This window comes from Heterodontus francisci, chromosome 5, assembly GCF_036365525.1.
Source record: "Heterodontus francisci isolate sHetFra1 chromosome 5, sHetFra1.hap1, whole genome shotgun sequence".
Classification (NCBI taxonomy): Eukaryota; Metazoa; Chordata; class Chondrichthyes; order Heterodontiformes; family Heterodontidae; genus Heterodontus; species Heterodontus francisci.
This window is the reverse complement of record NC_090375.1, coordinates 11,884,480-11,900,548: the sequence shown is the minus strand read 5'-3', so window position 1 is coordinate 11,900,548 and position 16,069 is coordinate 11,884,480. Positions and strand designations below refer to the sequence as shown.

At 43.9% G+C, this 16,069-nt stretch overlaps 1 protein-coding gene across 4 annotated transcripts in view; it reads left to right on the top strand.

Moving 5' to 3' along the window:
- The window catches only part of ss18 (SS18 subunit of BAF chromatin remodeling complex), a 95,497-nt gene that overhangs the window by 16,069 nt on the left and 63,359 nt on the right, over window positions 1-16,069 (top strand). For all 4 annotated transcript variants that reach the window (XM_068031112.1, XM_068031111.1, XM_068031109.1 and 1 more), the window contains exon 3: window positions 9,159-9,243. In XM_068031112.1, the coding sequence (XP_067887213.1) occupies window positions 9,159-9,243 (85 nt within the window). The remainder of the gene's footprint in view (window positions 1-9,158; window positions 9,244-16,069) is intronic.

The window sequence follows — 16,069 nt, the reverse complement described above, 5'->3', positions numbered from 1 at the left end:
TGCCTGGTCTGGATTACGTGTGACTGCAGATCCATAGTGGTTGACTCTTCACTGCCTTCTGAAAAGGCCTGGCAAGCCACTCAGTTTAAGGGCAATTAGGGGATGGACAATAAATGCTGGCCTTGCCAGCGATGCCCATATCCCATGAAAGAATTTAAAAAAAAAAAGCTGGCACAGGCTCGATAGGCTGAATGGCAGCCTCTAGGGCTGTGTTATTCTCTGATTCAGTCAGTGTGGTCTAACCAAGGTTCAATGCAAGTTTAACATTGCTTCTCAATTCTCTCCCTCTAGAAATTACTGTTTTCTTATAACTGTGTGTGACTGCCTAGTGACTCATCTTGCTGTAGCCTCCTCTGACTTCATCTTTCCCAGGAAGCTCAGAACTGTGGTTTTGAGAGAGAGCGGAGAGAGCTTTCACCTGGGGGCATAGATTTCAAGTAATTGGTCGAAGGATTAGAGGGCAGTTGTTGTTTTTTTGCCTTGAGGATGGTAATGGTCTGGAACTCACTGCCTGAAAGAGGCAGAAACCCTCATCGCATTTGGGAAAAAAAGTGAGCTAGATATGCACTTGAAGTGCCTTAACCTACAGGGTTCCAATCAAGAGCTGAGAAGGGGGATTAGGTTGGGTAGCTCTTTCAGCCCCGCACTGGCACCATGGACTGAATGGCTGCCCCCTTGTGCTGTAAATTTTTCTATGTTTCTATGTGATGTTCCTTAGTCTCTCTGTCACCAAGTGCTTCAATCTATAGACTTTCAAAATCCTGCGGTTCAAATCCCACCATGGCAGCTGGGGATTTAAATTCAATTAATTAATAAATTTGGCCTAAAAAATTAATATCAGTAATGGTGACCATAAAACTACTGGATTGTTTAAAAAAAAAAAACATCTGGTTCACTAGGGAAGGAAATCTGCCGTCCTTACCTGGTCTGGCCTACGTGTGACTCCAGACACACAACAATATGGTTGACTCTTAGCTGCCCTCTGAAATGGACCAGCAAGCCACTTAGTAAAGGGTAAGTACAGATGAGCAATAAATGCTGGTCTTGCTAGCACAGCTATGAATAAATTAAAAAGAAAGCTGGGAGGCTGGCCAGGAGAGCATTGGAAAGGTACTGGTATAGAATTCATCTTTCCTGTCTTCCCTGCTTTTTGATGTCTTTTATGGTTGAACTATTTCACTTTGGTGTATCTGAAAAGTTAGTAGTACGTGTTATAGAGCCATTTACAGCACAGAAGGAGGCCATTCAGTCCATCGAATCCATGCTGGTTCTCCACGGAGCAATCCAGTAACTACCACTCTTTCTGCCCTCCCCACCCCCGCAAGTTTATTTTCAAGTGGACGTCCAGTTTCTCTTTTGCAGGTGACTCTCTGGCTACGATTAGATACATAAGAATGGCACCAGATGAGAGCAGCCCCACCCAGTTGGAGAGGCTACTGTACATTCTAAAACCTAATTTCGTTTTTCCTTTCCTTTGAATTTGAGGTTGTGTCTTTTTATTTTAAGTTCTGTTTGGGAATCTTCTCAATTCAATTTTTTGCTTGTAATATTTCAATGAAAATGTGCAAGCAGTGGGTAATTTTTTTTAAACTTGTGCGATTGGGTGTTTAATGTGAATATGCTGTAATATGAATGCAGGGTGTAAATTGTTATACAAGCCAAATACTGCGGATGCTGGAAATCTGAAATAAAAATAGAAAATGCTGGAAATACTCAGCAGGTCAGACAGCATCTGTGGAGAGAGAAGCAGAGTTAAAGATCCATCTCGGCTTCCTCCTGAAGTCCCCGGCATCACGTATGCCAGACTTCAGCCAATTCGATTCACTCCGCGTGATATCAAGAAACGACTGAAGGCACTGAATACTGCAAAGGCTATGGGCCCTGACAATATTCCGGCAATAGTACTGAAGACCTGTGCTCCAGAACTTGCCGCGCCCCTAGCCAAGGCACCTTCGACAGCGCCTTCCAAACCCGCGATCTCTACAACCTAGAAAGACAAGGGTAGCGGACGCGTGGGAACACCATCAGCTGCAAGTTCCCCTCCAAGTCACACATCATCCTGACTTGGAACTATGTCATTGTTCCTTCACTGTCGCTGGGTCAAAATCCTGGAACTCCATCCCTAACAGCACTGTGGGTGTACCTGCACCACATGGACTGCAGCGGTTCAAGAAGACAACTCACCACCACCTTCTCGAGGGCAATTCGGGATGGGCAATAAATGCTGGCCTGGCCAGCGACGCCCACATCCCATGAACGAATAAAAAAAAAACCTCTGTGACCTTTCATCAGAACTAGTTCACAGACCTGAAATGTGAACTCTGCTTCTCTCTCTACAGACTGCCAGGCCTGCTGAGTATTTCCAGCATTTTCTGTTTTTATGTAAATTGTGTTGTTTGGTTTTGGCTTCTTATTATTCAAGATCATTTTAAGGTGACTTAAATCAAATTTTGATTTTTAGCTATGATTCCTGTGAGTTTGGAAGTATGTTCTGTCAATCTGCCTGTTCGACCATAAAAATGGGAAATCTTTTTCTTTGGCTGTTTTATTGTGACTTGAATAAGTCGAATTATATTTTCTTCATGTCATGTCTATCGCACAGAAATGGGCTACTTGGCTCACTGTGTCCACGTAGGTGTTTGTGCTCCAGGCAAGCCTCCTCTCTCACTTACTCATCTCACACTCAGACTATCAGCATATCCTGCCTGAAAGGGTGTGAGAAACAAAAAACTTCATAAAATTTTAAACAGTACTTGGATATGCACTTAAAGTGCCGTAACTTACAAAGCTACGGACCAAGAGCTGGAAAGTGGAATTAGGTTGGATGACTACTTGTCAGCCAGTGCGGACACGATGGGCTGAATGGCCTCTTTCTGTGCTGTAAATTTATATCATTCTAATCTCTAGTCTTTTCTTTCTTGTGTTTATTCAGTTTCCTCTTAAGTGCATCTATACTATTCACCACAGCCACTCCCTGTGGTAGCGAGTTCCTCATGCTCACCATTCTATGGGTTAAGAAGTTTCTACTGAATTCCTTATTGGATTTATTAGTGACTATTATATTTGTCTTCTAGTTTTATACTCCTGCACATCAGAGTCTTTAGAATTGCATATGTGCTTTGACAAAGTCCTCCTTTTTTTTGAGTTATGATTAATCACACCCACCCCACCCTTGGTGTCTCAGACATGAACAATTTATTTTTGTCGTGACACGGACCAGAAACTGATGAAGAAATTTTGCGCATGTGGAAGAGAAATGTAATGCTGCACGTGCATGAAGCAGCTGTAGTTCACCTTTTGAGATTTCGACTGTTATATCAGTATTAGTTGCAGCTACTGTATGATTATGAAAATGCCTCTTGTTTTGTTCAATATTTTTTTTTGAGGATTCATTTCTGAAAGATTGAAAAAATGTTAAACTTTGGGTTTTTCAAAGGGGGTCCTGTAGCATCCACCTGACTTTGAAAAACACTCCCTGGAAATGATTTTTAAAGGGGCAGTGAGGGGTCTTGTGAGGAAAACGAGCCTTTCTGGGAAACCACCTGACTTACAGCTCAATAAACAACAGAGAACTTTGGACACCTGGAGAAGTTGTTTACTAAGAAGTGACAGGTCAAGATTGATGGAGGTCAAAAGGTTGACTTGCTGTTATCAGTTTCGCTTTTGAATTGTTTTGAGTTGGGGTTGAACTGTATATAAAAATGGAGAGAACTTCCAAAAAAGGAGGGAAGACCACAACAGCTCAGCTTTCCAGCACTTCTCTAAAAGACCCTGAGAAGGCCACTGTGTCACCTCGCTGGTCTCCTGTCTGAAGAAAAGCCTGCTAAATTAATTCTCGACGCTGCCTGAAAAGAACTGTTCTAAAAGATCCCAGTGACCTGTCTCCATGTACTCCGGGGTCAGACTGTGTGCCAGTTTTGGAACACAACATATCTCATCTGTCTCTTCAAGAATGAGCAAGTATTCAGCCCAAGTGTGTAGTTTTATTGTCTGTAACAGAGCTCTAAAAACAAAAATCCCTTTATTTTTCCGGTTAACTGGTTGTATGTGTGTGTGAGGGGCTAAGATAAAAAGGGAATTTTAATATTTCAATCTGTGTTTATGCTTTGCTTCATTTCTGGTTAAGACTTGTTTTATGATAAACTGATAATTTTGTTGTTTATTGGTTGGTGTTTTATTCTGGGATAAAAATGCAGTATATGATGGACTGTATTGGTAAGTGGGGGGGGAAAATGTAAATATATGTTGTGACCAGTGGAGGAGTGGAACCAGAATAAACAGTGCACTCCTCCTGCCTTGATTGTAACAATATAGTCACACGCTTTCAATCACTCATCTGATAGTGTGGACCCTCAGTTTCCACAATGTATAACTTGCTCCCTCAATGTCTCATGTGATGTGACAATACACATTCTCTGTACCTTTTTAACATCGACCTTTGTAAGAGTGAAACTCTGCACTGCCATGTCCAACAGAGAGACGGTGGTCCCAACTTTGTGCTTCGTGACTAAGCAGGGGTGCTCGCCACTGTCTTTTAAGAAAGCTGCAGGCAGAATTAGCGACCAGTGTGGTGAGAACTTCACCTCTCTGTGCAGTGGGTTGCAGCGTTCCTCAATGGGGATTCCCAGCATGGAGCTCCAGTGTTGTCAGCAAGCAGCCAATCACATTAAGGAACTCTCTCAGACAGCCAAACCGGAAATGAAAAGCACGAATAAATCAAATCACCTTTTATAAAAAATTTTTACGGGGAGCGATTAGGGCACACAAATAGGGTGAAGGTGGAAGCTGAAATATCACGAACTAACTATAATTTTTTAATTCGTTAAAAACTACTTTAAATAAATCTAGTAGTTAATCTAAACTGGTGACATTTAACAAATTCCACAAATATAAAATTACTTTTCAAGGCCAAATTTATTCAGCAGTAGCTACTACTCAGATTGCCATTAAAAAAAATCCAGTTCCACCTGATTGAATATGGTGTAACTTATTGAGGTTTCTACCCGCGATGTGGTAGCAGCAAGGGGGACAATTTGACCGCATTGACTGATTTCATTGATTTCTGGCTCTGTTAGCTCGTGTGGGGGGGGGGGGGGTGGGGGGGAATGGTCCACAACTCAGCCAATGGCGGCGGATCAGTGAGTGACTGAACTTCAGGATTTCCTCGTTAATATGCTCCTGTGATAAATCCAGAAGGTCAGTTTCCAAGGGATAGTGACAGCGAACACTCCGTTTCCCCTACAAAATTGCATCCACATATTTGAAAAGAATCTAGGGAAGAGATCAGAGGCATTACTACACATATTGATAATTTGTTGGAAAAAGATGTAGTGCCAGAAGACTCGCAGATAACTAATGCCATTCCTTTCTCTAGAAAGGGAGACAGAACATGCCCAGGGAATTATAGGCCAGTCAGCTGAACAACAGTGGTAGGAAAATAATGGAATCCCAACTAAAAGAGAGAATGGAAAAGCTTCGAGAAACAAAAAATAATAATGAATAGTCAGCATGGATTTTAAAAGGGGAAATCTTGCTTGAATGGAGTAGACAGTGGTAGTGCAATAGATGTAATTCATCTGGATTTTAAAAAGGCCTTCAATAAGGTGCCCCATAATAGACTAATGAATAAGGTCAGGGAACGTGGAGTCTGGACAAGTGGCAGAAAGGATTGCTAGCTGGCTTCAAGACAGAAAGCAGAGTGGGAGTAAAGGGTAGTTATTCAGAGTGGCAGAAGGTGTGAAGTGATGTTCCACAAGGATCAGTGCTGGGACCACTGCTGTTCACAATTCACATCAACGATTTGGACTTTGGTTTCAAATAGACAATTTCTAAATTTGTGGACAACACCAAAGTGTGGGGAGGATTGGTCAATACTGGGGAGGGTTGCATCAAATTACAGGAGAACATTAATAAACTTGCAGAGTAGAAAAGTAATTGGTAAATGAAGTTCAACACTGATAAATGTGCGGTAGGACATTTTGTTAATAAAAACAGGGAGGGCACTTATTACTTGGAAGGTGCGAGTCTAGGTGGGGTAGAGGAACAAAGGGATCTCGGAGTACAAATACACCATTCACTAAAAGGTGTGCCTCAGGTTAGCAAGGCCATAAAAAGCAAACCAAGCGCTCGGCTTTATAGTTAGAGGACTAGAAACGTTACGGAGGTTATGTTCAATCTGTATCGAGCTTTGATTAAACTGCACTTAAAGCACTGTGTGCAGTTGTGGTCGCCATATTATAGAAAAGATATAGGAGCACCGGAGAGAAGATTTACAAGGATGATAGCAGAAATGTGTGGGTATATATATCATTGAAAGGATGAACGGGCTGGGGGTTTCACCTCTTGAAAAGGCAAGGCTGAGGGGGTAACCAAATCGAGGTCTTTAAAATTATGAAAGGTTTTGATAGAGATTGTTTCCACTTGTGGAGGAGAGCAAAAGTAGAGGTCATCAATAAAAGATTGTTAACAAAAAATCCAATAGGGAATTCAGAAGAAACTTCTTTACTCAGAGTGGTGAGAATATGGAACTCACTACCACAGGGAGTGGTTGAAGTGATTAGTATAGATGCATTTAAGGGGAAGCTAGATAAGCAAATGAGGGAGAAGAGAACAGAGGGTTATGATAGATTTAGATGAGGAAAGGTGGAAGGATGCTAGAGAGGAGCATAAAGACCGGCATGGACTAGTTGGGCCGAATGGCCTGTTTCTGTGCTGGATATCCTATGTAAAATCTGGGCCATTAGTATAAGTGTCTCCCTGAAACTAACAAGTTGTTGCACTCAGTCCCACAAAGGGCACTGAAAAAAATGATCAGATCGTTTTATTTTTTAGTGATGGTTGAGGAATAAAATATTGGCCAGGACACCAGGGAGAACTCAGCTGCTCCTCTTCAAACTAGTGGCCATTGCATCTTTTACGCCCAATTGAGAGAACAGCTGGAGCTTCGGTTTTAACGTCACATCTGAAAGGTGGCACCTCAGACTGCAGTACTCCCTCAGTACTGCACTGGAGCTTCAGCCTTGATTTTATGTGCTCTGGCCTCTGGCGTGGGACTTGAACTCACAACTTTTTGACTCAGTGCTACCCACGGAGCTACAGATGGCAGTAGACTTGTTCACATTTACATGTGTGTTAAATAAACTCTAGTATAAATCGAAGCTTTCAGAATGACTGAGTGGTAAAAAATTAATTTTATGATAGTCATTTGGTAGTACAGAACTTGAGAAGTGCTGAAAATAGAGACCTGTTGTCGAAGCTTTTCATCGTGCACTCATCAGGACAATAGGCAAGAATAACCAATGTAAGGGAAAACAACAACTTATATTGCGTGAGAAGAAAGTGCTGATTGTTTGGCAAGTGAACTCGGGTAGAGGCGTTGCCATGGAGAATGCGCCAGTTTATGGTGATTGACAGTTCATTGCCAAGCTTTGTTTGAAATTTAAACCAGGCAGCTTGACTCTGGTTAAGGCATTGCCCCGAGGAATGAACCAGTGAATGGTTGTTATTTTGTTCAGCTGAAACGGGTGCAATGTGTATACATGTTCTTTCTGTCTTCAAAGTACCGGGTCCCGTGTATTAATATATGTAGCTTCCAGTACGTGCGAATGTGCCACACTGCAAACCCTGCTGACCATCTGAAATTGGTTGTCAGTGTAATTCTTAGCACGCTGAGGATTGTTTAGCAAATCTTGTCCAATCGCAGAATCGCATCTAATGTTGGACACTGTTTTGAAATTTGCAAGCACAGGCTGGTTGGGTATGACCTGTACCTTGCCCGTTGCGAACAGCGGAAGGGACATGTTGGATACGATCCACCAGTCTTTGGGGTGGATGGCCTATATACCTAGTGTCATGCAGGTCCCCACCTGCCAAGAATGAGGAATATTAATTTTGCCACATGAACATTAATTTTAAACTGTCACTGGAGTAAAGAAAGAACTGGTTTAAAAAAAAAACCTGCAATGGATCCTTGGCTGGAGAGACAAAGGGGCTACTCCCTGCTGCAATTTAATCCACAATGGACTTTTGATGACCAGACATTGAGGGTGGAGGAGCTCGCATTCCAGGTTAATTGCTAAGATGGCTGAATACACAGAAGACGTGGACAGACCACTTTAGTCACGTGACTAACTGGTGCAGGAATTTGAACTTGCCACAGAGTTTTGAACTGGCAGAAAGCTTCTGGATTGAGAACATCTCTCTCCTGTCTGCTCCCATCTCTTTCTCACCAGCTTTGGAATGCATTGAAGACACATGAACCCCAAGAGAGAATGGTCTCTTACAATGAACAAGGTTTAAGAAAAATACTTGGGCCTATTCATAAGTTGGTGCGATATACAGCGAGCAATGATGTGATCAGGGTAGTCATTGTCACACAAGATGTCTTTGATTTGCCCTATTTCAGCATCGAGTTTGTATGGTGAGCAAATGTGATCTATGAATTTCAATGCCAGTGTGATGCTAGGTATACAGGCCGTACATCCCAAAGATTGGATCAAACATGTCCCTCCCGCTGTTAGCAATATGCAAGGTACAGGCCATACCCAACCTGCCTGTGTTTGCAAGGCTCGAAACACAGTGTCCAACATTAGATGTGATACTGCGAATGGACAGCATTTGCTAAATAATCTGCAGTATGCTTAGAATTACGCTGACAGCCAATTTAAGATTGTCAGTCGGGCTTGCAGTATTTGCACGTACTGGAAGCTACATATATTAATACACAAAACCTTGTTCTTTGCAGACAGAAAGAACATGTGCACACATTGAGCCTGTTGCAGCTGAACAAAATAAGTGACAGCCATTTGCTGGTTCATTCCTCAGGGCAATGCTTTGACCAATCAGAGTCAAGCTGCCTGTTTTAATTTTCAAACAAAGCTTGGCAATAAACTGTCAATCACCGTAAACTGGTGCATTCTCCATGGTATCTACCAATTAGAGTTCGCCTGCCATCCAGTCAGCTTTCTCTTCTCGTGCAGTATAATTTGTTGTTTTCCCTTACATTGGTTATTCTTGTGGATTGTCCTGATGAGTGCAAGATGAAAAAGTTCGACATGACTCTATTTTCAGCAATTCTTTATGATTGTGATTAAAAGGCCAAATAGTTAAACAAGAGCAGTGATTGATTTTTGATGTAACCCTTGTCTTTTCCCTCTTAGGTACCAACAAATGCTTCATAGAAATTTGGTCTATCTGGCAACAATAGCAGATTCCAATCAGAACATGCAATCACTCTTACCGGCTGTAAGTATCCTTTTAAAACATAATAAATCCAGCAAGTTTGAAAGCAATTTTTTTTTCCTGATGTTTGCAGGTGACAAAACCTTATCAGAAGCTGGAGCCAGTGTAAGTAGTAATTTGGGTTCTTCACTTCTGCCTTCAAATGTGTATATTTTCACAGGAACTTTTTGAAAAAATAATTCAACAAACTTAGGATAACCATTTAGACTTTGCAATCGAAAGCACCATTTCTAAATTTGCAGATACCTGACTGGAGGGGTTAGTAAATACTGCAGGAGGTGGCGACAAATTATAAGTTTTTTTTTGTTCTTTCATGGGATGTGGGCATCACTGGCAAAGCCAGCATTTGTTGCCCATCCCTAATTGACCTTGACAACAGAGTAGCTTGCTCAGCCATTTTAACGGGCATTTAAGAGTCAACCACATTGCTGTGGCTCTGGAGTAACGTGGGCCAGACTAGGAAAGGGTGGCAGATTTCCTTCCCTGAAGGACATTGGTGAACCAGATGGGTTTTTACGACAGTCGACAGTCTCATGGCATTACATGGCTTTCAGTTGAAGATTTTCCACCAGCTGTCATCATAGGATTTGAACCTGTGTCCCCTGGGCCTTGGCCATCTGGATTACTAGCTCAGTGATATTGCCACTACGCCATCAGCTCCTCTATATAATAAACTTGCACTTAAGTAATTAGGAAGGCAAATAGACTGTTAGCCTTTATTGCATGGAGTATTTTTTTTCTTTCATGGGATGTGGGCGTCGCTGGCATTTATTGCCCAACCCTAATTGCCCTTGAGAAGGTGGTGGTGAACTGTCTTCTTGAACCACTGCAGTCCGTGTGGGGTAGGTACACCCACAGTGCTGTTAGGAAGGGAGTTCCAGCATTTTGACCCAGCAACAGTGAAGGAACGGCGATGTAGTTCCAAGTCAGGGTGGTGTGTGACTTGGAGGGGAAATTGCAGGTGGTGGCGTTCCCATGCATTTGCTGCCCTTGTCCTTCTAGTTGGTAGAGGTCACGGGTTTGGAAGGTGCTGTCTAAGGAGCCTTGGTGCATTGCTGCAGTGCATCTTGTAGATGGTACACACTGCTGCCACTGTGTGTCGGTGCTGGGGGGAGTGAATGTTTCTAGATGGGGTGCCAATAAATTGGGCTGCTTTGTCCTGGATGGTGTCAAGCTTCTTGAGTGTTGTTGGAGCTGCACCCATCCAGGTAAGTGGGGAGTATTCCATCACACTCCTGACTTGTGCCTTGTAGATGGTGGACAGGCTTTGGGGGGTCAGAAGATGAGTTACTCGCTGCAGGATTTCTGGCCTCTGACCTGCTTTTGTAGCCACGGTATTTATATGGCTACTCCAGTTCAGTTTCTGGTCACTGGTAACCCTGAGGATGTTGATAATGGGGGCTTCAGCGATGGTAATGCTGTTGAATGTCATGGGGAGATGGTTAGATTCTCTCTTGTTGGAGATGGTCATTGCCTGGCACTTGTGTGGTGAGAATGTTACTTGCCACTTATCAGCCCAAGCCTGGATATTGTCCAGGTCTTGCTGCATTTCGACACTGACTGCATCAGTATCTGAGGAGTCGCAAATGGTGCTGAACATTGTGAAATCATCAGCGAATATCCCCACTTCTGACCTTATGATTGAAGGAAAGTCATTGATGAAGCAGCTGAAGATGGTTGGGTCTAGGACACTACCCTGAGGAACTCCTGCAGTGATGTCCTGGAGCTCAGATGATTGACCTCCAACAACCACAACCATCTTCCTTTACATTAGGTATGACTCCAACCAGCGGAGATTTTTCCCCCTGATTCCCATTGACCTCAATTTTTCTAGGGCTTCTTGATGACATACTCTGTCAAATGCTGCCTTGATGTCAAGGGCAGTCACTCTCAACTCACCTCTGGAGTTCAGCTCTTTTGTCCATGTTTGAACCAAGGCTGTAATGAGGTCAGGAACTGTATGGCCCTGGCGGAACCCAAACTGAGCGTCACTGAGCAGGTTATTGCTAAGCAAGTGCCGCTTGATGGCACTGTCGATGACACCTTCCATCACTTTACAGATTGAGAGTAGACTGATGGGGCGATAATGGGGTTGTACATGTCCTACTTTCTGTGTATGGGACATAGTTGGGCATTTTTCCACATTGCAGGGTAGATGCCAGTGTTGTAGCTGTACAGGAACAGCTTGGCTAGGGGCGTGGCAAGTTCTGGAGCACAGGTCTTCAGTACTATTGTCAGAATATTGTTAGGGCCCATAACCTTTGCAGTATCCAGTGCCTTCAGTCGTTTCTTGATATCATGCGGAGTGAATCGAATTCATGCTGGGGACTTCAGGAGGAGGCCGAGATGGATCATTCACTTGGCACTTCTGGCTGAAGATTGTTGCAAATGCTTCAGCCTTAACTTTCACATTGATGTGCTGGGTTCCCCCATCATTGTGGATGGGGATATTTGTGGAGCCACCTCCTCCAGTTAGTTGTTTAATTGTCCATTACCATTCACGGCTGGATGTGACAGGACTGCAGAGCTTAGAACTGATCCGTTGGTTATGGGGTCGCTTAGCTCTGTCTATCGCATGCTGATTACGCAGTTTGGCATGGCGATAGTCCTGGGTTGTAGCTTCACCAGGTTGACACCTCATTTTGAGGTATGCCTGGTGCTGCTCCTGGCATGCCCGCCTGCACTCTTCATTGAACCAGGGTTGGTCTCCTGGCTTGATGGTAATGGTAGAGTGGGGGATATGCTGGGCCATGAGGTTATAGATTGTGGTTGAGCACAATACTGCTGCTGCTCCTGGCCCACAGCGCCTCATGGATGCCCAGTTCTGCATTGCTAGATGTGTTCAAATCTATCCCATTTAGCACGGTGATAGTGCCGCACAACACGATGGACGGTATCCTCAATGTGAAGGTGGAACATCGTCTCCACAAGGACTGTGCTGTGGTCACTCCTACCAATACTGTCATGGACAGAAGCATCTGCGGCAGGTAGATTGGTGAGGACGAGGTCAATTATGTTTTTCCCTCTTGGTTCCCTCACCACCTGCCGCAGACCCAGTCTAGCAGCTATGTCCTTTAGTGCTCGGTCAGTAGTGGTGCTTCCGAGCCACTCTTGGTGATGGACATTAAAGTCCCCCACCCCGAGTACATTCTGTGCCCTTGCCACCCTCAGTGCTTCCTCTAAGTGCTGTTCAACATGGAGGAGTACTGACTCATCAGCTGACGGAGGGTGGTAGGTGGTAATCAGGAGGTTTTCTTGCCCATGTTTGACCTGATACCATGAGACTTCATGGGGTATGGAGTCGATGTTGAGGATTCCCAGGGCAACGCCCTCCCAACTGTATACCACTGTGCTGCCACCTCTGCTGGGTCTGTCCTGCTGGTGGGACAGGACATACCCAGGGATGGTGATGGCAGTGTCTGGGACATAGTCATACTCACGGAATCATACCTGATAGACCATGTCAGGGTGTTGCTTGACTAGTCTGTGGGACAGCTCTCCCAACTTTGGCACAAGCCGTTAGTAAGGAGGACCTCGCAGGGTCGACAGGGCTGGGTTTGCCGTTGTCGTTTCCGGTGCCTAGGTCGGTGTTGTTCCTTTTTTATTGACTTCGTAGCGGTTAGATACAACTGAGTGGCTTGCTAGGCCATTTCAGAGGGCGTGTAAGAGTTAACCACATTGCTGTGGGTCTGGAGTCACATGTAGGCCAGACCAGGTAAGGACAGCAGATTTCCTTCCCTAATGGACATTAGTATAAAAGTAGGGAAGTCTTTCTACACGTGTCCAGGGCATTAGTGAGACAGCACATAGAGTACTGTGTACAGATTTGGTCACTTTGTTTAAGGAGGGGATATACTTGGATTGGAAGCAGTTCAGAGGAGGCTAATTCCTGGGATGAAGGGGTTGTCTTATGAGGAAAGGTTGAGTAGGTTGGGCCTATAACCATTGGAGTTCAGAAGAATGAGGGGTGATCTTATTCAAACATCTAAGATTCTGAGGGGGCTTGACCGGGTCGATGCTGAGAGGATGTTTCCCTTTGTGGGGGAATCTAGAACTGGGGGACATAGTTTCAAAATAAACGGTCTCCTACTTATGACAGATGTTGAATTTCTTCTGAGGGTGGCTGAGTTAGAAAATGTTCTGATCTACAGGGGAGTCCAGGGTTATAAGGGAATGTAGGAAAGTGGAGATGAGGCCCCAATCAGATAAGATTGAAATTCATTTTCCAACTATATGCCCATTCTGAACATAAGAACTAGGAGCAAAAGTAGTACATTCAGCCCCTCGAGTCTGCTCTGCCATTCAATAAGATCATGGCTGATCTGATTGGGGCCTCATCTCCGCTTTCCTACATTCCCTTAGCCATGATCTTATTGAATGGCAGAGCAGACTCGAGGGGCTGAATGTACTACTTCTGCTCCTAGTTCTTATGTTCAGAATGGGCATATAGTTGGAAAATGAATTTCAACTTGGGTAAATGTGACATTCTCTTTTTTGCTCGGATAAAACAAGGAGATCACATATCACTTAGAAAAATAAGACTCTAAATGGGGTAGAGTCACAAAGTTATACAGCACAGAAATGGGCCCTTCGGCCCATTATGTCTGTCCCGGCCATCAAACACCTATCTATTCTAATCCCATTTTCCAGCACTTGGCCCGTAGCCTTGTATAGAGGAGCAAAGGGACCTGGAAGAACAAATGCACAAATCGCTAAAAGTAATGGCTCAGGTTAATAAGGCCATGAAATGCAAATCAAGCACTGTTTATTCCTAGAGGGATAGAGTTGAAAAGGTAGAAAAAGTTATACTAAACTTGTATTGAACCTTGATTAGATCTAACCTGGAGTACTGTGTACAATTCTGCCACAGAGAAAGGATGTGTAGGGTATGGCGAGACTCCAAAAAATAGATTAAGTGCATCTATACTTCTTTTGTTCATGGGATGTGGGTGTTGCTGGGTAGCATTTCTTGCCCCTCCCTAATTGCCTTCTCACGGTTAACAAAGCAGTTAAGAAAGCGTAAGGAACCCTAGTCATTATAAATAGAGGCAGAGTACAAAAGCCAGGAAATCATGCAAAACCTGTATAAAACTCTAGTTTGGCCCGAGCTGGAGTGTTGTGTTCAAATCTGGGCACTAGACTTAAAGGGCATGACTGCTTTGGAGAGGGTGCAGAGGAGATTTAGACTCATAGAAAGTTTACCCCATTTACAGAAAGAAGCCACATGCTCCATCATGTCAGTGTCAGCCAGAAAACGTTCCACCCATTCGAATCACACCTTCCAGCATTTGGTCCGTAGCCCTGCAGATTACGGCACTTGAGGTGCAAATCCAGACTTGTTTTGAATGAGTTGAGGGTCTCTGCCTCAACAACCCTTACAGGCAGTGAGTTCCAAACCCCCACCACCCTCTGGGTGAAAAAGTTTTTCCTCATCTCCTCTCTAATGTTTCTACCAATCACTTCAAATCTGCACCCCCTCATCACTGAGCTCTCTGCTAAGGTGAATAGACCCTTCACCTCCACTCTATCCAGGCCCCTCAAAATTTGGTACATTGCAATCAGATCTCCCCTCAGCCTTCTCTGTTTCAAGGGGAACAACCCCAGCCTATCCCATCTTTCCTCATAGCTGCATTTTTTCAATCCTGGCAACACCCTCGTAAATCTCCCCTGTACCCTCTCCAGTGCAATTACATCCTTTCTGTAATGAGGTGACCAAAACTACACACACTACTCGAGTTGTGGTGCAACCAATAAGTTATACATTTCCAGCATAATCTCCCTGCTCTTATATTTTATACCTCGGCTAATAAAGGAAATGTATGCCATCTTAACCACCTTATAGACCTGTCCTGCTACCTTCAGGGATCTGTGGACATGTACTCCAAGGTCCCTCACTTCCTGTACACTTCTCAGTATTTTTCCATTACACGTGCATTCCTTTGCCTTGTTTAACCTCCCCAAATGCTTGACATCTCACTTCTCCGGGTTGAATTCCATTTGCCACTTTTCTACCTATCTGACCGGGGGAAGCAGTGAAGTAGTAATCCAGAGCCGAGGCTAATGCTCTGGGGATGGCAATTTGAATTCAATTAATAAATCTGGAATTAAAAAGCTAGTCTAATGACCATAAAACCATTTTCGATTGTTGTAAAAACCCATCTGGTTCACTAATGTCCTTTAGGGAAGGAAATCTGCTGTCCTTACCTGGTCTGGCTAGACATGTGACTCCAGACCCACAGCTATGTGGTTGACTCTTAATGCCCTCTGAAATGGCCTAGCAAATTAGGGCAAAGGGCAAATTAGGGCTAGGCAATAAATGCTGGCTTAGCCAGCGATGCCCACATCCCACAAAACGGAAAAAAAACATCAATACCTTCCTGCAGCCTATAGCTATCCTCCTCGCTATCAACCACACGACCAATCTTTGTGTCATCTGCAAACTTCTTGATTTGCCCCCTACATTTATGTCCAAATCGTTAATATATGCCACAAAAAGCAGAGGACCCGGTACTGAGCCCTCGGAACGCCAATGGGAACACCCGTCAACAATTACCCTTTGTTTCCTGCCACTGAGCCAATTTTGTATCCGCCTTGCTGCATTTCCCTGGATCCCATGGGATTTTATTTTCTTTAACCTGTCTGCCATGTGGGACCTTGTCAAAAGCCTTGCTAAAACCCATCTAGACCACATCAACTGCATTACCCTCCTCCTATCTTGCTTGTTACTACTTCAAAAAATTCAATTAAATTGGTCAGACAACAACTTCCCTAAACAAATCCATGCTGACTATCCTTAATTAACCTGTCCCTTTCTAAGTGACAGTTTATC